Source organism: Equus caballus, chromosome 16, assembly GCF_041296265.1.
Source record: "Equus caballus isolate H_3958 breed thoroughbred chromosome 16, TB-T2T, whole genome shotgun sequence".
Lineage (NCBI taxonomy): Eukaryota > Metazoa > Chordata > Mammalia > Perissodactyla > Equidae > Equus > Equus caballus.
In genome coordinates, this window is record NC_091699.1 from 41,843,035 (window position 1) to 41,868,985 (window position 25,951).

The following is a 25,951-nucleotide window of genomic DNA, read 5'->3' on the forward strand; positions in this document are numbered from 1 at the left end:
ATTTTTCATTTTGAAAGTAATCAGAAAGATATCTAAAACCATTACCGTCACCAATATTTAGTATAATATTAAAATATACATTGTTATGGCTATTCCATATAAGAACACCCCTATAATTTGTAGCTTAACTTATGAAACAGGTGATGGATTACAAGAAGGCTTTTGCTTCTTTTCTCACTGCCATTTCTAGCCGAAGGCCAACTGCTGAGAGACAGGGAGCTTAGATTAGAAGTGAAGTCACTGACCACAGAGGCCCATGGGAATCCAATCTATGACCTCTGGTGCACTGATAGGGTGTGTAATCAGACATTTCTGAATGTTGTAGTTTTGATCACAAAGTTACAGTCTCAAATAAGGCATGCTAATACATCTAATCTATAATAGATAGAAAAACAACCACTCTGGGGGAATGGAAAAGAAAACAGAAAAATGACTCTCTTCTGATTTTAACATTCTGGGCAATTTTATGATCAAGATATTGAGGTAAACCAAGAGGAATATACTTTCAAAAGTATTCTTCTGGCTTAGAAGGAACTTTTACTTTATATTTAGAGTATTGGCCAGGAAGGTAAAACTGCCATAAAGGTGGGACCAAATCTTCCATTAAGATCCTACCAGAATATAAACTTCATGAGGGCAGGGATTTTTGTCTGTTTTGTTAACTGCTATATCCTCATTGCACAGAACAGTGCATAGTATATAGTAGGTGCTCCAAAAAAAGGATGACTGAAGGTACAAATTTACTTTGCATAAGAAGGCAAGATTTTAGCAAGTCAAGACATGATCCATCATTATTGTGTCCTGATACTACAGTTCCTATATCAGGGCAAACAAAATCTATTCAAGAATGAAACACAGGACACAACAAATGAGTGGTAGAGTATCTATTTTTCAAAATATCTATTCTTCAGTTAGAAGCAGCACCCAACTTTCTAGTATTAAAAAGTCATTACTGGGGCCAGCCCAGTGGTGCAGCAGTTAAGTGCACACGTTCTGCTTCGGCGGCCCAGGGTTCACCAGTTTGGATCCCGGGTGCAGACCTACACACTGCTTGGCATGTGGCTGGCGTCCCACATGTAAAGTAGAGGAAGATGGGCACAGATGTTAGCTCAGGGCCAGTCTTCCTCAGCAAAAAAGGGGAGGATTGGCAGCAGATGTTGGCTCAGGGTTAATCATCCTCAAAAAAGAAAAAAAAATGTCATCACTGGTTGATTCTCTCTGCAGTACTTAATCATTAAGATACACACCAATAGTATATAAAAGGAAATGGAAGAATAGCTAGATTATCATTATGAATAATTTACTGTGCTTTGCATATGACAATTATTATTGTAGGTAATATTTATTAGGCTTATACTATATAAAAACTACCATCCTGAAGATTATAAATGCTAAAGTCAGGTTGACTGAATTTAAATCTTAATTTCACCACTTAACAGCTCTGTAATTTGACATAAGACACAACTTTTCTTTGCCTCAGTTTCCTCATCTGTAAAGATGAGGGATAATAATGACCTTAACAAGGTTGTTGTGAGGGTTCAATGAAAGAATAAGCACATAGATTGCTGCCTGGCGCATAACTAAGTCTTCAAAAATATGAGGATTATACTTTTTAATTGGTCTTATTTTACAAATAAAGGAAATGAGGTTCTCAGAGATAAATTAATTTGGGTACCAACATCAATATTAAACTGTTCCCAAACTGAGAAATCTACAACAAGGTGACTATTTTCACTGTATCTTTGAGTAGACAGAATGATGGACAGGCAAAACAAACATACTGGCCATAGACCATTTCCTACACCACTGGAAGCACTACTTGCAAAGAAAGCAAGGTTAAAAATCAAGAAAGGAAAGGAGAACTAACACTGGTTGAACGCCAGAATGTTGCTTCCTGCTTCATAAGCAATATTTCACTAAATTCCCACAAAACCCTGCAAGTTAAATATTGTCAATCCCATTCTACAAATGAAGAAATAGGTTTAAAGAGCTAAAGTAGAGGCCGGCCCTGTGGCTGAGTGGTTAAGTTCACATGCTCCACTTCGGCGGCCCAGGGTTTCGCCAGCTCGGATCCTGGGCACGGGCATGGCACCGCTTATCAGGCCATGCTAGGGTGGTGCCCCACGTGCCACAACTGGAAGGACCCACAACTAAAAATACACAACTATGTACCAGGGGGCTTTGGGGAGAAAAAAGAAAAAATAAAATCGTTAAAAAAAAAAAAGAACTAAAGTAAGTTGCCTGAGGGCACATAGCTAGTTGGTGGTAGAATCTGGAGTAGAAAACAACTGTTTTCTTTCTACTTCCACCCCTAAAGCTATTGTAAACATATAATGACTGCAAGTTGAGTTAGGGCTTTAACAGAAAGCATATGCAATCTATGATCACATTTTGCATTAGGTGAAATATCTGAAGGAAATACTAAGATTTGTAATAGCTAGTAATCGGCAATTTCTAGTAATATTTTCAACGCAGAAAATTCTATCAAAAACATGACCAACGAAAGCATTTAAAAAAATAAGACAATTCAGCCAAATCCAAAAGAAAATATTTTATAGCCCGATATAAAGCACTTAAAATGTAACTTATTTCAGCCATCTAGTTTGTTACAAGGTTTAGTGTACTACTGCATGTTAACTGTGAGAAGTGCTAGTAAAATTGTAGTGCTAGTAAAGGTTCCAGTTGACTGCCGATAGAAAAATCTCTGGGTATATAAAACTTCTATCTGGATTATCATTCTTAAAGGACGTATTTACCTGCATGGACTTACTTGCTATAATTTACTTAATAAATGCCCTTATTATTGGACACAAGTTTTCCTCATTTTGCTTTTAAAACAACACTGAAACAAACACACTTGCATATTTGTCCAGTTTGTTCCTTAAGATAAAAACCCAGAAGTGGAATTGCTGGATCAAAAAAGCATGTTCTTTAAAGCTTTCAATACATATTTTACAGCTAGGTTTCAAAAGGACATCAGTAAGATTGCACAAATCTTTTTTATAATGACATCACATAATTCGAAGCAAATATATTCTAATTCAAAATGTATTAAATCGAAATACGAACACACTTTAATTAAAGAAGCACTGATTTTGTTTTCTAAGGTTCCACTTCTATTTCAAAGTGTTGGCTATTCAACAAACTAATCTGAATAGGTCTTCAGGTGGTGAGGTAAAAGCTATTTTAAAGTCTGTTCTCATCTCACTTTAATAAGATGAAATAAATTGCCATATGTACTAAAAATAGTTCACTGTTCTGAAACTCAATGCCTGTTTGCCAGAACAATATTAGTGATGCATAGTCTACGCATTCTTTCCCCAAATATGGCATCTGCCGTGTACAAAATTCAGAAAGGAAGCCCCAGATATTTGAAATAACACTATCCTTTTAAATATTTTTAAAAGCCAAATGGATCTAGTTACTTTCATAAAACAGAATGTGCTGAAGCTGAGTATTCCAAACTTCTTTCGCTCATTTTTTTAATTGACCAAAATGATTGTGAATCTAGTTTTAAATTTTACACTGGTATGTTCTGATGAAAGTCCTAGAATGATAATGAGCATATCCCACCAAATTTATTTGCCCAATTTCCCTATACATAAAAGTGACTTGATAATATGATGTTTTAAAACCCACTTTTCTTCTCTAAATCTAACAATTGTAGCAGAAAAGAATTAATAAACTACTTCACACAATTATAGGACTCCACGATAAAATATAAGAAGATTCTACATTATCACTTTGGTTTAAATCAAATTGAGATGCCAAGAATTAAGAAAATATTAAATATCATAAGAAATGTTAAAGGTACGATAACCACAAAAATGGAATTGTAAGCATTTTTCACCTGTTGTTTCAAAAAAGATTTACATTGTGTTTGATTAAAATTTTGACATCAAAGCTGAAACTAATGCTGGAAGTGAGACAGAGAGATCATAACAAATCTTTAATACCCAAAGAAACTCATTCTAAGCATTTAAAAACACACACATCTATACTCATTTAAAGAGAAACTTTCCAGTTAAGATATCCTCCTTAAAACAAAACTCCAACTACTTTATATTATTATCTGATACTGTTACTGGATTGCCATTTTGTGAGCTATAAGAAATAAACTGATGAAATAAAATACTATGAATAGTATTTAGAGAGAGAAAATAAAATACTATGACCTTGGAAACGTACACTAACCTTCATTATCCAAAAGAGCTGTCAAAACCCACAGGAAAATCCCACAGAAAACCCACAGAAAACGAACCTTTTGAAAGCTTTGTTTCTTCTACCACTTTGGTTAGATGACCCTCGACGATCAGCCTCTCTGCCAAAGAAAATAAACATTACTATCCAAGCCCAAACCGAGTAGCATTTCCCTGAGCGGGGCAGTGTAACACATTCCATGACCAAATTTAAAGATGATAACATTACTCCCATGACTAGGCTTCAACAAAAACTTGAACCTGAAAGAGGAACTAAGAGAATTCGCACTATAATAGAGCAATCAGGTTAGGGGGTAGGGACACAATTTGCCTTTTATTTTCATTAGTTTTCATGTTATTTAAAAAGCCTAGATCTTTTTGAAAAGGACTCAGAAGGAACAAAGCAAGCAACTCTTTCAAAATCAAGGATATTAAGTTGAAATAAAGGAATTCTGAGAAGGTATTTTATTTAAATAAAGTAATACAAATTATATCAATAGCATACTTTTCCCTATTGATACAAGTCAGCCTATATGACGTGTTTCAGTAAAATGAATCATTTTAGAAGAACTAATTATTTAAATAAATTTAAAATATTTTTGTTTTGTTTTATGGGGGATTATCTGTAAATGTCTAATGTAGCTTCTTTATAATTTATTTAAAGTCAGATTTTCATATTCTGTATTTCACTGAGGAAGATAACACATCTATTCTGTATATCCCCTTATTTAATCCTGTATGTCAGTTAGTCTCCTTCAATTTACACTTTTGCGGTACATGAAATAATTTCTCTTTCACTCTGCCACCTCCTGCAACCTGGTCTACACCCACCACTCAACCACTGAAGCTGCTCCAAGATCACTATAACCTCCTATCTGCCAAAGCCCATGGCTCCTTTTAATACTTTTCATTTCATATAGGATTTTTGCAGTATGTAGCGCTGTTTCCCCCTCACTCCTTAAAAACAACTTTTTTTAAGTCAAAGTAATAGATTCAATTTTAAAAGCCATTAGTGTTACAAGATGTACAATGTGAGCTGTCCTATTCATCCTCTGTCCTACTCCACTCCATTCCTGAAATTCAATTCCTGGAAGCGACAACTTTTAATTTTTAGCCATTTCTTCTGGTATTTGCATTTATATTTCTAAATAATATATTGCTATTTGTCTATTTTTCCATTTTAGACATTATTTACTGACAATCTCTTATAGATGATTAAGCTCTCAAATCTTACTATCATCCTCATAAGAGTTACATTTGAGACATCTATAATCAGTATTTATATTACGACCATTATTTATATCTGGGTCATATAATATGCTATGATTACATTTCTCATGTACAACATTTAGAATTTTTGGAGCTTAAAACGTCTTGTTTTGTTTTGCTAGTTTTTTATATATCTATCTCAAAGAGCCCAAGTTCTCACAGAACTATAAAACTCTCAATATTAACATATCAAACATATCAGGTAATCTATCACATTATATATCCCTGTCCCTCCCTCCCCCCAGCCCTTTAATCTTCCTGATCCAGTCTGGACTATATATATCCTGTGCAAAATCCTTTGCCCCCAGATTCCAAATCTTCCTTTTCCTGTTCTATTCCCTTGTTTTAGAGTAACATATCCTCTGAGAATTTCCTGAAAAGTAGTGGATAGAAGGTAAACGCTTTGTGACTTTTGTTCCTCTGAAAACGTTAGTGTTCTATCCTCACATTTGACTAATGCTTTGACTAGATACACAATTCTATAAAAAATAATTTTCCTTCAGAATTTTGAAAGCATTGTTCTACTGTCTTCTAGCTTCAAACTAGAAGGTAATGCCAGTCTGAGTCCTGCTCCTCAGCATGCACAGTAGAGACTTCTTGTGCTCAGCAATGGCTGGTTTGCCTATCCTGTTTGGGCACCTGGGAGGACTGGACGTTCCAACTCCCTAGGCACTGGGGAAAGTCTATATGACTGGTTCTAGCCACAGCCAAAGCATTCAAGAGAGAGCAGGAGTCTTCTATACTTCTCTCTTCCCCTACTCTAGCAACCAAGTGTTGACATGGCAACACCATAGGATGGTAAAGCCTCCATTAGCCTAGATCCATAAATAACATGGTGGAATAGCGTTCTCCCTCACCAAGGACATGTACCATGAGAGAAAAATAAGTGTTTGTTAAATTAAGCCACTAAAATTTCAGGGTTATTTATTGCTACACTATAATTGAGTTTATTATGACTATTACAGTATGAGAGCCTTTGTTTCTCTCTGGCCATTTTCAGAATTTTCTCTTTATTCTTGGTGTCCTTAAATTTCATATACTTCAGTACATGATCTCTTATTTTTTTGCTGAGGAAGATTCACCTGAGCTAACATCCAAGCCAATCTTCCTCTATTTTGTATACAGGTCGCCACCACAGCATGGCCGCCAATAAGTTCCGCACACAGGAACCAAACCCAGGGTGCTGAAGTGGAACACACCAAACTTAACCACTAGGCCACAGGGTTGGACCCACGGTCTTTTTTTTTCACCTGAGGTTAAATTCACATACCATAAAACAATCATTTTAAAGTGAACAATTCAGGGCCATTTAGTACATTCACAATGTTATGCAACCACCACCTCTATCTAGTTCCAAAATATTTTCATCACTCTAAAAGGAAACCTCATGCTCACTAAGAATTTACTTCCCATCCTGCCTTCTCAGTCCCAGCCATCACTTGTCTGGTTTCTGTCACTGTGAATTCCTACACTGGATATTTCATCCAGTATAGTGGATATGTGACTTTTTGCGTCTAGCTTAGTGTGTGGTCTTTTAAAATACATTGTACTGAGCATTCAGTGCATCCTTGCAGTTTACAAGGTCATATCTTCAATTCTGGGGAAGTATCTTGTATTCTATTTCACTGATAAATTCTCTTTTCTCACTTCTCTTCTTCTTCTACTCTCTCCTTTCTCGCGCTTAAGAAATCTTCTTATTTAGACGCTAGATCTCCAGGATCAATTCTCTAATTTTCTTAAATTTGCCCTCCTTTCTTCCTTAAAGAAACAAATTTTAAAAAACCTCTTGTCTTTTTTATTATATCTTCTGCAATGTTTCCTCTATTTTCTCTTCTAATCCTTCTACTGATTTTTTTTTTAGTGTAAAAGGAAGTTTATTGTGCTAAATATCTTTTTTAAAATTTTTTATTTTATTGAGGTCATAATAGTTTACAACACTGTGAAATTTCAGTTGTACATTATTATTTGTCAGTCAACATATATACGTGCCCCTTTACCCCTATGCCCACCTGCCAACTCCCTTGCCCTCTGTTAACAACTGATTTGCTCCCTTTGTCCACGTGTTTGTTTATCTTCCACATATGAGTGAAATCACACGGTGTTTGTCTTTGTCTGGCTTATTTCGCTTAAAACAATGTCCTCAAGGGCCACACATGTTGTTGCAAATGGGACGATTTTGTCTGTTTTATGGCTGAATAGTATTCCTATATATCACATCTTCTTTATCCATTCATCAGGCAATGGGCACTTGGGTTGCTTCCATGTCATGGCTGTTGTGAATAATGCTAGAATGAGCATGGGAGTGCATAAGTCTCTGAATTGCTTATTTCAAATTCTTTGGATAAATAGCCAGTAGTGAGATAGCTGGGTCATATGGTATTTGTACTTTTATTCTTATTTTTATTTTTTTTTGAGGAAGATTAGCCCTGAGCTAACATCTGTGCCCATCTTCCTCTATTTTATATGTGGGACACCTGCCACAGCATGGCTTGATAAGCAGTGCATAGGTCTGACCCTGGGATCCAAAGCAGCAAACCCCGGGCCAATGAATTGGAGTGTGCAAACTTAACCACTACACCAACAGGCTGGCCCCTCTATTTTTAATTTTTTGAGAAATCTCCATCCAGTTTTTAATAATGGTCGCACCAGTTTGCATTCCCAACATCAGTGTGTGAGGGTTCTGTTTTCTCCACATTCTTCCCAACACTTGTTGGTTTTGTCTTAGTAATTATAGCCAATCCAACAGGTGTAAGGTGATATCTCATTGTAGTTCTGATTTGCATTTCCCTAATGATTAGTGATGTCGAACATCTTTTCATGTGCCTATTGGCCATCTGTGTATCTTCTTTGGAAAAATGTCTATTCATATCCTCTGCCCATTTTTTGATTGGGTTTTTTTGTTGTTGTTGAGTTGTATGAGTTCTTTATATATTTTGGAGATTAACCCCTTGTCGAATATATGATTTGCAAGTATTTTCTCCCAGTTGGTGTGAATTGTCTTTTTGTTTTGTTCCTGGTTTCCTTTGCCTTTAATTAAAGCAGCTCTTTAATCTGATGTAGTCCCATTTGTTTATTTTTTTCTTTTCTTTCCCTTGCCTTAGCAGACATGGTATTTGAAAAGATGCTTCTAAGACGATGCTAAAGAGTGTACTGCCTATATTTTCTTCTAGGAGTTTTATGATTTAACATCTTACCTTCAAGTCTTTAATCCCTTTTGAGTTAATTTTTGTGGATGGCAAAAGACAATGGTCTACTTTCATTCTTTCGCATGTGGCTGTCCAGTTTTCCCAACACCATTTATTGAAGAGACTTTCTGTTCTCCATTGTATGTTCTTGGCTCCTTCGTCAAAGATTAGCTGTCTGCAGATGCGTAATTTTATTTCTGCATGTTCAATTTTGTTCCATTGATCTGTGTGTCTATTTTTATGCCAGAACCATGCTGTTTGATTACTATAGCTTTGTAGTATATTTTGAAGTCAGGGATTGTGATGCTTCCAGCTTTGTTCTTTTTTCTCAGGATTGCTTTAGGTATTTGGGGTCTTTTGTTGCCCCATATGAATTTTAGGATTCTTTGTTCTATTTCTGTGAAGAATGTCATTGGGATTCTGATTGGGATTGCACTGAATCCGTAGATTGTTTTAGGCATTATGGACATTTTAATGATGTTTATTCTTCTAATCCATGTGCATGGAATATCTTTTCATTTCCTTATGTCATCAGCAATTTCTTTCAATAATGTCTTACAGTTTTCATTGTATAGGTCTTTCATCTCCTTGGTTAAATTTATTCCTAGATATTTTATTCTTTTTGTTGTGATCGAAGTAGGATTGTCTTCTTTTTTTTCTCTCTTCACCCCAAAACCCTCCCATACATAGTTGTATATTCTAGTTGTAGGTCCCTCTGGCTGTGCTATGTGGGGCGCCGCCTCAGCATGGCCTGATGAGTGGTGCCATGTCCGCGCCCAGGATCAGAACTGGCAAAATCCTGGGTCGCCGAAGCAGAGTGTACGAACTTAACCACTCGGCCATGGGGCTGGTCCCAGGACTGTATTCTTGAGTTCACTTTCTGTTAATTCATTACAGAGTATAGAAATGCAACTAATTTTCATAAGTTGATTCTGTACTCTGCAACTTTGCTGTAGCTGTTAATTATTTCTAATAGTTTTCCGATGGATTCTTTAGGGTTTTCTATATATAAAACCACGTTGTCTGAAAACAGTGAGTTTCACTTCTTCACTGCCAATTTGGATACCTTGATTTCCTTTTCTTGCCTCATTCCTCTGGCCAAAATTTCCAGTACTATGCTGAGTAAGAGTGGCAAGAGTGGTCACTCTTGTCTTGTTCCTGTTCTCAGAAGGATGGCTTTCAGTCTTGTACTGTTGAGTATGACGTTGGCTGTGGGTTTGTCATATATGGCCTTTATTATGTTAAGGTACTTTCCTCCTATACCCATTTTATTGCGAGTTTTTATCATAAATGGATGTTGGGTCTTGTCAAATGCTTCCTCTGCTTCTATTGAGATGATCATGTGGTTTTTGTTACTCATTTTGGTAATGTGGTGTATCACACTCATTGATTTGTGCATGTCGAACCATTCCTATGTCCCTGGTATAAATCCCACATGATCATGCTGTATGATCCTTTTAATGTATTGCTGATTCGGTCTGCCAATATTTTGTTGAAGATTTCTGCATTTAGTTCCTCAGCAATACTGGCCTGTAATTTTCCTTCTTTGTGTTGTCCTTATGTGGGTTTGAGATCAGATGATGTTGGCCTTGTAAAATGTTTTAGGAAGTGCTCCATTTTCTTCAATTTTTTGGAATAGTTTGAGAAGGAGAGGTATTAAATCTTCCTTGAATGTTTGGCAGAATTCTCCAGGGAAGCCATCTGGTCCTGGATTTTTATTTTTGGGGAGGATTTTGATTACTGTTTCAATCTCTTTATTTGTGAATTTTCTACTCAGACTCTCTATTTCTTTTTGATTCAGTTTTGGGAGGTTGTATGAACCTAAGAACTTACCCATTTCTTCTAGATTGTCCAATTTATTGGCATATAGTTTTTCATAGTATTCTCTTACAATCCTTTGTATTTCTGTGGTATCTGTTGTAATTTCTTCTCTTTCATTTCTAATTTTATTTATTTGAGTCTTCTATTGTTTTTCTTAGTGAGTCTGGCTAAGGATTTGTCAATTTTGTTTACCTTCTCAAAGAAACAGCTCTTAGTTTCGCTGATCCTTTCCATAGTTTTCTTTTTGTTTCTATTTCATTTATTTCTGCTCTAATTTTTATTATTTCCCTCCTTCTGCTGACTTTGGGCTTTGTTTGTTCTTCTTTTTCTAGTTTTGTTAGGTGTAGTAAGATTACTTACTTGAGATTTTTCTTGTTTGTTAAGGTGGGCCTGTATCACTATGAATTTCCCTCTTAGGACCACTTTTGCTGCATCCCATATGAGTTGCTATGGTGTATTTTCATTTTCATTTGTCTCCAGACATTTTTTTATTTCTCTTTTAATTTTTTCAATTACTATTGGTTGTTCAGAAGCACGTTGTTTAGTCTCTACATGTTTGTTACTTTCTCAGCTTTTTTCTTGTAGTTCATTTCTTTTTTTTTTTTTTTTAAGATTGGCTCCTGAGCTAACAACTATTGCCAATTCTTTTTTTTTTTAATTCTTCTTCCCAAAGCCCCCAGTACATAGTTGTAGATTCTTGTTGTGAGTGCCTCTGGTTGTGCTATGTGGGATGCTGCCTCAGCGTGGCCTGATGAGCAGGGCCATGTGCACACCCAGGATCCAAACCAGTGAAACCCTGGCCCGCCGAAACAGAGCACATGAACTTAACCACTCAGCCACGGGGCTGGCCTCTCTTGTAGTTCATTCTAGTTTCATAGCATTGTGGTTAGAAAAGATGCTTGATATGATTTCAATCTTCTTAAATTTATTGAGGTTTGCCTTGTTTCCCAAAATATGATCTTTGAGAATGTTCCATGCGCACTTGAGGAGAATATGTATTTTGCTGTTTTTGGATGGAGTGTTCTATATATATCTATTAAGTCCATCTGGTCTAGTTTTTCATTTAATTCTACTATTTCCTTGTTGACTTTTTGTCTGGATGATCTGTCCGCTGATGTAAGTGATGTATTAAGGTCCCCTACTGTTATTAAATTGCTGTTAATATCTGCTTTTAGGTTTGTTAATAGCTGCTTTATGTACTTTAGTACTCCTGTGTGAGGCGCATATGTGTGTGTGTGTATATATATATATATATATATTTTTTTTTTTTTTTAAAGATTGGCAGCTGAGCTAACAACTGTTGCCAATCTTCTTTTTTTCCCCCCTTCCCAAAGCACCCCAGTACATACTTTTATATCCTAGTTGTGAGTGCCTCTGGCTGTGCTATGTGGGACGCTGCCTCAGCATGGCCTGATGAGCAGTGCCATGTCCACAGCTAGGATCCCAACTGGTGAAAACTTGGGCCACCAAAGCAGAGTGCATGAACTTAACCACTCAGCCACAGGGCTGGCCCCTGCATATATATTTATAAGTGTTATGTCCTCTTGGTGGAATGCCCCTTTTATCATTATATATTGCCCCTCTTTGTCTCTCATTGCCCTTTTTATCTTGAAGTCTATCTTGTGTGATACAAGTAGGGCAACACCTGCTTTCTTTTGTTTGCCATTAGCTTGAAGTATCATCTTCCATTCCTTCACTCTGAGCCTGTGATTGTCTTACAGTTGAGAGGTGTTTCCTGGAGGCAGCATATTGTTGGGTCTTATTTTTTAATCCATCCAGCCACTCTGTGTCTTCGGATTGGAGAATTCAAGCCATTTACATTTAGAGTTATTATTGATATATGAGGGCTTAATGCTGCCATTTTATCACTAGTTTTCCAGTTGTTCTGTATTTCCCTCATTTCTCATCCTGTGTATTTCTGACTGCTAATTCAGCTTGGTGCTTATTTACGACGGTTTTCTCAGTTTTCTCTTTATTTATCACTTGTGTCTCTGTTCTGATTTTTTTTTTAGTGGTTACCATGAGGTTTGTATAAAAGATCTCCTAGATGAGATAGTTCATTTTCTGATAGCCTCTTATTTCCTTAGTCTAAGCAGGTTCCATCCCTTTCCTCATCCCTGTCTAAGTTATTGGTGTCACAACTTATTTCATTTTTTGTTGTGAGTTTGTGGTTATAATGAAATGATTATTGATGTTTTCCTTCCTTTTACCTTTAATGCTATAATTGTTTGCTAACCTGTTCTGATAGAGAGCTGCAATTTTCTGATTTTGTCTGCCTATTTATCTCCTTGCTCAAGGCTTTGTAAACTCCTTTTTTTTTTTCAGGTATGAGGGCCTTCTTGATCATTTCTTGTGGGGGAAGGGTCTTATGGTGATGAACTCCCTTAGCTTTTGTTTATCTTGGAAAGTTCTTATTTCTCCACCACATCTGAAGGTTATTTTCATTGAACAGAGTATTCTTGGCTGAAAGTTTTCATCCTTCAGAATTTTGAATGTATCATTCCACTCTCTCCTACCATGTAGGGTTTCTGCTGAGAAATCCACTGAAACGCTGATAGGGGTTCCTTTGTAAGTTATTTTCTTCTGCCTTGCTGCCCTTAATATTTTGTTTTTGTCATTGACTTTTGCCAGTTTTACTAATTATATGCCTCGGAGAAAATCTTTTAACACTGATGTAATTAGAACTTCTGTTAGCTTCTTTTATTATTAAAGATTTTATTTTTCCTTCTTCTCCCCAAAGCCCCCTGGTACATAGTTGTGTATTTTCAGTTGTGGGTCCTTCTAGTTGTGGCATGTGGGATGCTGCCTCAGCATGGCCTGATGAGTGATGCCATGTCCACACCCAGGATCCGAACTGGCGAAACCCTGGGCCGTCAAAGCAGAGCACACGAACTTAACCACTCGGCCATGGGACCAGCCCCAGCTTCTTTTATTATTATTCCAGCTCCTTCCCCAGATTTGGGAAGTTCTCTGCTATTATTTCTTTGAACGTGCTCTCTGGTCCTTTCTCCCTCTGGAATGCCTATAATCCTTATATTGCATTTCCTAATTGAGTCATATATTTCTCAAAGAATTTCTTCATTTCTTTTTAGTCTTAGTTCTCTCTCCTCCATCTGAAGCATTTCTATGTTTCTGTCCTCTAAATTGCTAATTCTGTCCTCCATGATGTCAGCTCTGTTATTCAAGGACTCCAGATTTTTCTTTATCTCATATTGTTTTTCACCTCCAATGTTTCTGATTGTTTTTTATAGTTCCAATCTCTTTTGTGGAGAATTCCCTCTGTTAATTTTATTCCTGATTTCATTGAACTTTCTGAGTTTTCTGGTAACTTGTTGAGTTTTTTTATGATAGCTAGTTTGAATTCCGTCATTTAGATTGTAAATTTCTATGCCTTTAGGATGGACTTTTGGGGGCTTGTCACTTTTCTTCTGGTCTGGAGTGTTAATATACCTCTTCATACTATTTGATTGGGTAGATTTGTCCTTTCACATACTGGTAGTATCTGGTTACAGATGCCACCTGCTGCCATGGGTGGGGGGGTAGGGGTGTCAGGAGCTGTGTATTCTGGGCCTTCTGTGATCCCTGACAGCTATGCCTATCCTTTGGAAGCTATGCTGACAGAGCCTGTCTGTGTTGGCACACTTGCCGCCACTGCTTTATAAATGTATGTGCAGGTGCTCTGGCTGGGGTCCCTTGCTCAAGCCAACCTGCTGAGCTGATGTGCCAGGCAGGAGGAGGGGCATTTTGTTTTGCATGCGTGATCCCAGGGTGCACTCACTCTCTGCCCTGCTGGGGTGCTCAGCTTGGTGAAGATGCCCACACAATTGCTTAGGTTCCTCAGTGTGGAGCTTTCCCACAGGCTGGGAGGCAATTTCAAGAACTAAGGCGTTCCTGCAGAGGGCACGCCCTCCCCACCCCTCACCCAAGCTGCATGCGGTCCTGTGACCTAGGTTGCTGCCATTGGGGGAGGGAAAGGAGATCCCATTACCTCCTTCCACTGCCTCCCAGGGGGGTCCAGCACCTCCACCTTCAGAAGTATGGTTGTGTGGATCTCTCAGACTTCTGTTGTGTCATGTGAATGTCCTCTGTTGGTTTATGTGTGTCCTTTTCATTGTATCTTAGCGGGGAGAGTCCAAGGGAAGAGCTCACTCTGCCATGATGCTTACTTCACTCTCCCTACTGGTCTAACTTTTTTTCTTAAATCTGGCATTTATATTTTTAGTTTTCAAGAATTCTACTTGCACTCTGCTCCTTTTTAAAAATAGCATCTTTATCTTGTTTCATCCATGAAACACTCTATCTTCCTGAAGAAATTATTTATACTTTTTTTTTTTTAAGATTTTATTTTTTCCTTTTTCTCCCCAAAGCCCCCCGGTACATAGTTGTATATTCTTGGTTGTGGGTCCTTCTAGTTGTGGTATGTGGGACGCTGCCTCAGCGTGGTTTGATGAGCAGTGCCATGTCTGCACCCAGGATTCGAACCAACGAAACACTGGGCTGCCTGCAGCGGAGCGCGCGAACGTAACCACTCGGCCACGGGGCCAGCCCTATTTATACTTTTTTAAATATAGTTTTCTTCTGCTTCTCACATTTTTCCTGTTTCTTCTCCAGTCACATTTTCTGTTTGTTTTGATCTCTGTCTTTCTCAGCAGAGAATTTCCTCAAAAGTTTGGTGATCTTGGTTGTCTCTTCATTTTCAAGGGTGAGGCAATACAAAGCTGACAAAGCTCTGTGTGCACATGCAGGGCTTGTTACCTGCTGGGCTGCACCGTGGCAGTTTGTTGTGAGACCTTCAAATGTCACTATCAGTAAGTATTTTCTCTTGGTCTGATCAGTTCCCCCAGAGAAGAATCCTCTCAGCTCCTTTCTAGGGAGTATAAACCCGGTGACCAGCATTCTGATTCAGTATACAGACTTTCATTTAATTCTCCCACCTTTTTTTCAGTAAGATGTTCAGACCCTGCCCTCAGCCATGTCTGAAGTACCCCAGTCTAGAGACTCTCCATTTCAGCCTCCAGAGAACAAACCTCCAGTCTTTTTGTGGGAGGAAAGAGATACCCGTCTGTCTGCACGGACCAAGGGAAGAAAACGAAGGTTGAATGATTCCTCATATAAACTTTCAATCCTGTTTTTAGCACCACCCAACACTCCTGCCCTGGCTAAGAGGTACTAAGTGCCTCTGACAACTGTGCCACAGTATTAACTCGCTTTTTTTGGCTTCCTTCACACCACCTCCCCCTTGCAGCCCCTTAAAAAAGAAAGAATGAAAACCCAAATCTCTTATCATTCAATTATCTGTTTTACATTTTCCAAAATTTTGTTGACATCTACTATCTGCTATAGTCTCCATTCCCATTCTCTTTGTCCCTGTGGCCTCATGTCTTCTATAATCCTTTACTATGAATGGGTCCATTTTACTATATTTAATCAAAAGTTTACTGCCTCCCTTTTAAAACTCTTTTCCTTTGACTTCTAGGATACCACTCATTTCTACTACTTTTATGTGTTTGCCCATTCCTTTCTTCTCAGCTTTTCATTGGCTTTCCTTTCTTCCAATTGTGATCTAATATGTGTTACAGCTCAATAGCAAAAACCAAACAATCTGATTAAAAAAACAGGCAAAAGATCTAAATAGACGTTTCCCCAAAGAAGACATACAGATGGACAACAAATACATGAAAAGATGCTCAACACTGTTAATCATCAGGGGAATGTAAATCAAAACCACAATGAAATACCACTTCACATCTGTTAGAATAGCTGCTATCAAAGATAAGAAATAACAAGTGTTTGTGAGAATGTGGAGAAAAGAGAACTCTTGTGCACTGTTGGTGGGAATGTAAAATGGAACAGAGACTATGGAAAACAGTATGGAGCTTCCTCAAAAAATTGAAAACAGAACTACCATATCATCCAGCAATTTCACTTCTGGGTATTTATCAGAAGAAAATGAAAGTACTAACTTGAAAAGATATACATACCCCCATGTTCACTGCAGCATTATTTACAATAGCCAAGATATGGAAACAACCTAAGTGTCTATCAACGGGCGAATGGATAAACAAATTGTGGAATACATATACATGGAATATTATTTAGCCATAAAAAAGAACGAAATCTTGCCGCCTGCGACAACATGGACGGACCTTGAGGGCATTATGCTGAGCGAAATAAGTTAGACAGAGAAAGACAAATACCATGTGCTCTCTCTTATATGTGGAATCTAAAAAATATATATAGATATATTTAAAAAAAAAAAACTAAGCTCATAAATACAGAGAAGAAATTGGTGGTTGCCAGAGGCAGGGAGTGGGGAGTGGGCGAAAATGGGTGAAGGTAGTCAAAAAGTTCAAAAAAAAAACAACAAAAAGGCTTTAGGCAAAACGAAGAACACAAAAGACATGTGAAAGAACTGATAGATTTGACCTCAAATAAATGAAAATTTTCTGTATGATTAACCTTATCATAAACAAAGGTAAAGGGCATGTGACAGACATGGAGAAAACGTCTGAAAAACAATAAATGAACTCATTCATTCATTGAACAATTAATTAGGGAGTCCCTACTATGTGCCAGACATTGTCCTAGGTGCTGGAAACATTAGAATGAACAAATCACAAAATCCCTGCCCTCCTAGTCTTACATTCTAATAGGGCAGGTAGGGACAGGCAATAAAGAAATAAACCAACAGTATGTCAGATAGTAGTTACGGAGAAAAATAAAACAAGGAAGGAGGAAAGGGAGTATAGAGAAGGCAAGCAAAGATGTGAAGCCCTCCAAAAATGAGTAAGAAAAAGTCAAACACCACAATAGAAAAAGGGGCAAAGAATAGCAACGTAGAATTCACAATTCCAGCAAACATGCGAAACTCATGGTCTACTCACTGAAACAATGCCCTAGCATTATTTGCCCACCAGATTGGCAAACATTCACTACTGAGATGGGTAGGTAAATGAGTAATCCGGTGTCCTTCTGGTGGGAATGTAAATCAGTATCATTTTTTTTAGAGGGCAATTTGGCAGGATGTCTCCAAATGTTGAAAGCGCATGTCCTTTAACCCACACCCTTCTGCGTATCACTCTGGAAAGAGAGAAACTTATACAAAGATTTCCAATGCAGCACTGTGTGCACTGAGGTAGGGGTGGGGGAACAGAATATAAAATTTTTATGGTTCTACAAAGCCCCCCCCCAAAAAAAAGTGTGTTAGTCTTCAAGATCTGTCAACAACAAAAACTCTTTTTTAATGGCATTAACTACCTACTACACTTGAATAATTTCTAAATGTTGATACCTAGTCTACCTCTCTCTCTTAGGTCCCAGAATCTTACTGTTTAACAACTTCTCAGACATCTTCACCCAGAAATCCCACAGGATCTTAATCTCGCCATGTCTAAAACTGAATTTATCTTCTCTTCTTTTCTCCTAGATGGATTTGGTATCTCTCCTCTTGTCTTCCATAGCTCTTCATTCATATCTCTATTATCCTAGATTGCAAGTATCTATTTATGTCTACTTTTCCCAACATAATATGAACTCTTTGAGGAATATACTCATGCCTTCAAATATTTACTATGCACCAGTTACAGTGCTGGGTACTCCTGACAGATTATCAAGATAAATGTGATAATTTAGGGTCTAGTGAAAGCAGGTAGGTATCTTATTAATAATTTAATTCCCAACACAGTTCTGACACGTAACACAGGTTCCACAAATGCTTGTTACATGAATACAGCAAATAATAATATAATATAAACAAAGACTTTGAAAGCCATTCCAATCTTTTTCTAGTATGTTAAAGATCTAAGAACCATCTTGTCTAAAAAATTATAAATACATATTAGGAGTAATTTATTGCTCGAAACTCCCTCATCCTTAGAACAAAATCTGAAGTCCCTGCCATGACCTACAAGGTCTATATGATCTAGCCCAGGAGTCAGCCAACTACAGGCCTGCAGGGCCAAACCCAGCCTGCTGCCTATTTGGTAAATAAAGTTTTATATGAACACAGCCAAGTCCAATCATTTACATATTGTCCATTGCTGCTTTCCACTACAATGGCAGACTTTAGTAGTTGCAGCAGAGACCCTATAGCCTGCAAAGTCTAAATATTTACTATCTGGTCCTTTATTTTTTTAAAAAAAGCAATTTTATTGTTCTAAAACTCCAATTTTATACCTGCCTTGGGTATTTACATGGTTTCTTTCTATTTCACATACTCTTTCTCCAAATACATGTACAACTCACTCAGCTTAGTCTAGAATCTGTTCAAATCCCCTTGACTACCTTTGTCGCTCCCTATTGCCTTATATTCTTTTATTTTTCTTTGGTGGACTTATCACTACCCGACATACTATTAGTTTATTAGCTTTTGTTGCCTCAAGAAAATGTAAACTCCATGAAGGCAAAGCTTTCTTTGTCTTGTTCATTTCTATACCCCTAACAACTACTAAATAATGCCTGACATGTAGATTGTAGATGCTTAATAAACATTTGCTGAATGAATGAATTGAGCATCTATTTTTAAAGAGCTAAAACTTGGAAAAAGTAATCTGAATGTTTTCCTTATTCTTATAACTACGGATTAAATATATATAAAAAGTTTTAAGCAGTACTAGTATACAAGTGCTAAATAATAATTACCTGCTGCTATTATCACTACTGAAATTATTTAAGGTTATACTATCAAATCTGGTGAATCATTAGCGGCCTGTGATTAAAGAATTAACAAAGAGAATATTGTTTTTAAAAAACTTTCTAATCAGGGCCAGCCCTGTGGCCGAGTGGTTAAGTTTTGCAAGCTCCACTGCAGCGGCCCAGCGTTTGGCTGGTTCAGATCCTGGGCGTGGACATGGCACCGCTCGTTAGGACACACTGAGGCGGTGTTCCACATGCCACAATTAGAAGGACCCACAACTAAAACATACAACTATGTACTCGGGGGATTTGGGGAGAGGAAGCAGGAAAAAAACACAAAACTTTCTAATCACTGGTTCTCAAACTTGTGGCAGAGACTCAATTCTTCAGGAATACTAAGTCAGAGACCTCTCAGAGACTCAAAAGAGAACTTCCATGTAATGATAACTGCAGGTCTTAAAAGAGCTATTTGCCTTGGCACAACTGTAAGATAAAGCAGAGGATTTTCTTTCTTTTTTAAAACTCCCTCTTTTTGAGGGATACTATAGAGAGATAATTATTCATGTTTCCCTATTTTAAAACCATATTTATTTATTGTGAAAAATAACACTCAGAAAGGGGCATAGAACACAATGGTGCAAAGTTAATAAATTTTTTTTAAAGCAAATGTCTATATGATTACAGCCCAAATCCAGAAACAGAACCTAACCATGCTCCCCACTGCTACCCCGCCAAAGCCTTCCACATACTCCTTTCCAATCAAAACTCCATAAAGGTAACTACTACCTTAACTTTTATGGTATTTAATTTCTTTCATTTCTTTATAGTCACACTATCTAAATATACATGACTGAATAATTTAATATAATTTTAGTGGTTTTGAGCTTTAAATAAATAGAATACTATAGTATGTACTCTTTTGTGTCAAGAGTTCTTTCATCCAATATACCTCAGTGTATTCATCCATTTGACTACCGGAGGTCTTCTAGGTTATTTCCAGTTTTGAACTAGCGTAAATAACGCCACTGCAAACATTTTAAATTTGTACCTGATATATATATGTAGGCATTTCTGTATAGACCCTACCAAGGAGTAGAAATCATGGGTCTAATAAGTTTGACAACATTTGAGAACCATCACCTAAGCACTTAGTTTAGTAAGAAAACATATGATGGAGTTGCAAAAACTGTCAAATCTTGTCAAAGACTGAATAAGAAGAGAGCCAAATTTATTTCTTGGTTGATAAAAATAAATTATATACTACCTATATTGCCATGTGGCACAAAATAAAAACAAGAAACAATGCAAACAATGCATTTCAAAGAAGCTCAAAGGAGCACAGGTGTGCCTAGACTGGATTAAGTTCTTTTAATTTTTCCCTGCTCTTCTCTTGGATTAAGTTCTTAAAGCTAAAGAGCCATTTACCTTACATGACAGCCACAAGCAATTGAAAGCAAAAGATAAACTCAAATAGTACTGACTATCAGATACTGATGTCAGTTGCCTAGGGATCTTAAACAAACTGAAAGAAGAGTAGATGAATATAAAAGAACTACATAAACTGCTGTTGTAACTGCCAGCCTGGAAAATAGAATAGGCTGGAGTACTAGCAGAATATTAGTAAATTTCAAAGTCAGGTGTCATTCAAAAAATAATATTATGACTAGGACATCAAAATAATGTGCTTGAGATCAAAATTTTTAAATGGCATACTGGTATTTAAAAAGTTAGATAATCTCCAGATTGTCAGAAACATATTACTTTAACAGGAACAACAAAGCTAATCAATCAGCTTTCACTGTCCTGAGACTGGGAATAAAAAGGAGGAAAACAAGCTACTTCAACAAAAAAGTTCCCATAACACCCTTCTTTACCCCTGCCAACAAGCTTTCTACCTACCAGTTAACATGTATTTCTGTGTACCAGGCACTACTTAAAGCACTTAGTAAATAGGATCTCATTTAATTCTCATAATAATCCTATGAAGTAGGTACTACCATTCCATTTAATAAATGAGGAAATTAAGATTTAAAGAGGTCATAATGCCAGCAAGGGACCAAATGAGAATTCACATGAAGGTTCCTCTGATTTAAATCTAAACATCATAAATAAAAATGAGCTAAAGTTACCTAAATGATCATTAAAGGGAAATACGGCAAAGAAACTGAGATTAGAATAAACAAGATACAGTTAAAGTAAAAGTTAACAATCAGCGTTCGACATCAAGCCAACAATTTATTTCTCTTCAGAGAGCAGGAGTTCACAAAGCAGAAATAGACTTTTTAGAACCTCACAGAGGAGGCCCTGTGAGGTTGCTAAATTTAATACAGACTTTCACAAGGTTATTCATTTCTACAGCAAAATAAAATTGGTTAAAGCAATTCTTGCTACAGAAGATAGTCTGCCTTTTCATAAAAACAGTTCCAGAAAGCTATTTGTCCTAAAACCAATGAATAAGGAAGAACAAAATAGAAAAAACAAAATTTAGAATTTGAGGATAGATTTAAAACTAAATGAAATGGACCAATTTCAAGAACACAGAAACATATCTTTTTTTAAAAAAAGGAAGAGTCTACATATCAAAACACTGTTGGCATGAACTTAAGACTATCTTCTGTGCAGTTACACTGGGAGAAAAATCTGGTAAAAATGTTGGAAAGCAAGCTGACTGGGGAAATGCTTGGTACAACAAAACAATAAACAAAACCCTCCAATATACCCTAGATTGGACAACTACTCTAAGAACGAAGAAATAAAGAATAGCAACATCTAATTTAAACTCAAGAGTTTTCCTATAATAGGGACATAAACTACTATAAGTAGGAACTACACCAAATGTTTTCTAGTCTTTGTCATAAATAAATTGCTTTGGCTTAGAGAAATAAAAGTTCAAAAAATGAAAATTCAGGAATCTGTTTCAAGTAGAACGTATAATCAGAATAATCCAGAGATTGTTCAGAGAGGCTGATCTCATAGAGTGATGAAAAGTAAACAGTCACACAAGCAACAATGATTCAACGCATTACTCCAAATAAGGCAATTTCTATGTGAGAGCAAAGCCGTAAGAGAAAGGAGGACAGAATGAGAGAAGCATAACAGACAGTGACTGTAATTTCAAAATGGGGGTGGGAGGCAGGGAGAAAATTCTTTAAAGATCAAGAAAAAACAATAAAACATGAAATATTAAGAGCACTAGACTTTTGCCTAATAAGAAAAACCATTAAGTCTCACAGTAAGAATGGATTAAGAATACAAAGATATGAGGTTTATTTCAGGGCACTTGTTAACTCCATCGTCAAAAGGCAGATGCCCTTGGGGGAAGGGGCAGTTTCTCTCCAAAGCAGACCTCAGAGGAAAGTTTCTCTGGCAACCAGCAGTGATGCCTCTGCCCTCACCAGGGCAAAGAACAGCAAGAGAAATCAAAGGGGCAGGCAGCAGCCCAGACAAGGCTGTCTTTCACTCTATGCCCACAAAGGGACGTTAGGTCTGCAGATCCTTAGATTCTCCACCTTTTACCCTTCATCCTCACTCGGCATACAAGTTAATCAAGTGACAGTTTAAGGAATATGCATAAAACAGATTTAGAGATGCACAATTTACAAGTTAATATACAATATAACATAACAAGACAATATAAAACACAAGTTAATCAAGTGACAGTTCATGGAATATATATGAAACAGATTTAGAGATGCACAATTTCTTAACTCAGAAAGCACCTTTAACAGAACACAAAAGTCTCAATGTATTCATTAAGTTTATATGGTAAAGTCTGAGTAACTAAAATTTGAAGGGAACATGGAATGTGGAGTTCTGCTTAAACCAAATTTCATGCCTGAATCTCTAAAGAAGAAAATATTGCTAGAGCTTTTTAGCAAGTCCCACTAAAGTTACTTGCTAAGTCTAGATTTTATATGGTGTATTTTTCTGCATAAAATTTATTTCACAGTTCTGGAATTATGCAAAAGGCTATTTAAATCTGTTCAAAATCCAATTTCATTGCATGGGATTAAAAGCTTTTCTCCTAAAAGAGAATTAAAAGAAACACAGTCTGTTTTACCATAAAAGGAAAACAAACTGAAATGTATTTCAACTCATTTAATTTCCTCAAAATCACCTTATAAACGGAGAGAGCCAACAACCAAATTGTTCTCTTGTGGATTCATACACCTAAACTGAAAAAAATCTGTCGATATATTAAAAATAGACATGATGAATCCTATGGAAGTGAATTACTTGCTTTCTAATTTTTAAAACACAAGGCGAATTTATACTATACAAGCACATTAAATAATGAAAGTTAGGAACTTAACATTTACTTTTTAAAAGACTGGAAACAAGAATATGAAGTATCACTGCTCACAGAATATGCACGTCATGTTCAAGATCATAAATCAGTTCAAGATGCTTATCAATGAAAATAATAGCAAAAAAGTTTGTGCGCTTGTCAAAAAATAATCCAAAATTGTTTCAAAAGTTCTCTTGAATAAAATTTTTGTTGAATTTGCCTTGCTTGCCTTAATACTTATGAAACACAACAATTTCTATAATGGCAACTTGTCATAAAATAACAAAAATGTCCCTTCTGTCAACAAATCAAACCAGAGGCAACCCTTACTATGCCACCTCTGGCTATCCAAATTTAAGGAGCCAAACAGATTTGGAAAATTTTGAGATACAACTGGTAGGTATCCTCATTAACCAAACTTTTGCTATTTATTACTGAAACTCAAGAACCAAACAGATTCAGATAATGGGCTATATCCCTAGATACCTGAATTCACACTCCAAACTTCTATTCGCACTTAGAAACCCAACGGATTCAGATGGTTAGGAACACTTGTATTTTATGTTTTCTGTTCTTTGGTTCACTCTTTGTCCACAAGAATAGGATTTCATCTTCTAATTTTCCCCTCTATGTACCACATTTTGCATTTTCCCATGCCCTTATAGTCCTCATAAACATCATTTTATTGGCTAATATCCCCACTGAGAGGATTGCTACAATTTACATAACTTCCCTCTAACTCTGAATATTTATTTGGCCAATTTCCCCCCACAACTATAATATAATAAAACTCTCCAAACATCTTTTTCTTTTATTTAAAACAAACATTATTCTGTGTTATAATTACAGCTAAATATTTTACGTATTTTATAATAATATTTTAAATGATTGTTGCAAACTTAATAAAAACACACTTTTGATAGTTTTCTGTTCTTATTTCTTTGAGTTCAAAATATAAATCCCAAAAATTCAAAATAAAAATAACATTAAAAAAGGGCCACGTATAACAAAACTAAGTATAAAATTCTTCTCCTAAAGATCTATATTTTAGATTATACATTCTACTTTTAGTTGGTTTCAGTGAGTACCAATTATTTTGCCCCAATTTCCTATAAAAGTGAGATTTAGAAATCAGAAGACCACAAAAAAGACGCACTACTATTTGCTTTACGAAAAAATTTTAAAGGACAAAGAAATATGCATGCCATATTTATTAACCAATTTACCTCAAAGTAATGTTAAACTTACACTCAACATTATAGTCTCTAAAATGGACAAAAACAGAAGCTCTTCTAAAATTATTAAATGAAATTCAGGTTTCTTTAAAGCATTTCTAAATAGTATAAATATTTGATCTGTTGAGTTTGCATCCGCTATAATTACCAGGTGTGATCCTGACAACCCCCAAGTGCTCCTGAGATTATGTATGTGTGGGGGAGAACCATACATGCATGCACACCCAGAAAATGAATTTATGGGCATAAAAACATGGAAAATCACTCATTTCAAAACGAGAGCAAGCAGGAAGATAAAAATGCCTGACAAAGTGCGTCTGACAGGAAAAAATACAGACATTATCAATAAATCTTTACTACACATAGTGACAATTAATTGTCACTAAGAAGACTGAGAGAATATCACAACCTTGTGATTGTTACAGATTTAAGCAGCCATGTGATTTTCAAGTAAGAGGGAATTCAAGATACTTTTGTTCAGAATCCAGCAGAGGTCTAAACCACCTCAAAAGCCAACCTATCTTTAAAATATGATTAAAGATAGTCTTTGCACAACTTCCCAAGGGTAGGTAGTTGATGTTAGACTGTGGGACAGTCCACTGCTACTCCTTCCCTAAAAAGCTCCTGCCACCCTAAGGGCCATCTTCAGATCTGAGTGCCCAAACTAAATCATTGCTTTTGTGGTTTCATTTAATCATTTAAGAAATGTATTTAAGAACCTCAAAGGCCAAATCTGTGATAGTACTAGAACTTAAATAAACAGGTTAACGTTATTACTATCTCTTAAGTATCCACACAGAAAGTTTAGGTGCTTGACATTCTATTTCCCACTCAATGACGATTTTTAATTAAAAAGCTTGAAACTTCCTGTTTTTTGTGAGCAATATGAAATGCTCACCTCCATCCGTGAAGGCAAATGCAACAAAAATATTTTTCTCAAAAGAGAGAAACGGAAACAGCATGAAAAGGACTGCTGCTGTCTGCAGATTGCCCTTTGTGCACCTCTACCATAGCAAACACATTGAGATCTTCATTGTCCCTCTCGTTTTCCAATTTTAGCCCCTGACTTCATTAAAATCAATGTGAAAAATACTCTGTACTCACTCTGGCATTCTATGAATTGATGAATAAAAGTGCAGTCCCCGCCACTCTTTGAAAGCAAGTGCTCTAATAAAGAAAGAAACACCTTTAAGGATATAGCTTGTTGCTGTTTTTGAAAACCAACAACAGCAAAGGTAGGAAAACCGAAATATATTAACATGGGTAACTCTAAATAAGATTAATAAAAGTTTAATATATTTTAACACTAACAGCAGACAT

The 25,951-nt window shown here is 36.5% G+C and overlaps 1 protein-coding gene across 50 annotated transcripts in view; it reads right to left on the reverse strand.

Annotated features, from left to right (window-relative positions):
* Positions 1 to 25,951, reverse strand: part of SLMAP (sarcolemma associated protein) — a 158,680-nt gene that overhangs the window by 31,422 nt on the left and 101,307 nt on the right. For 27 of the 50 annotated variants that reach the window (XM_070237323.1, XM_070237324.1, XM_070237299.1 and 24 more), the window contains 2 exons: positions 25,736 to 25,798; positions 4,262 to 4,321 (listed from right to left, as the gene is read on the reverse strand). In XM_070237323.1, the coding sequence (XP_070093424.1) occupies positions 4,262 to 4,321; positions 25,736 to 25,798 (123 nt within the window). Of the gene's footprint in view, positions 1 to 4,194; positions 4,322 to 25,735; positions 25,799 to 25,951 lie in introns of those variants that run through there. The other 23 variants (XM_070237326.1, XM_070237327.1, XM_070237313.1 and 20 more) reach the window with 4 other exon arrangements.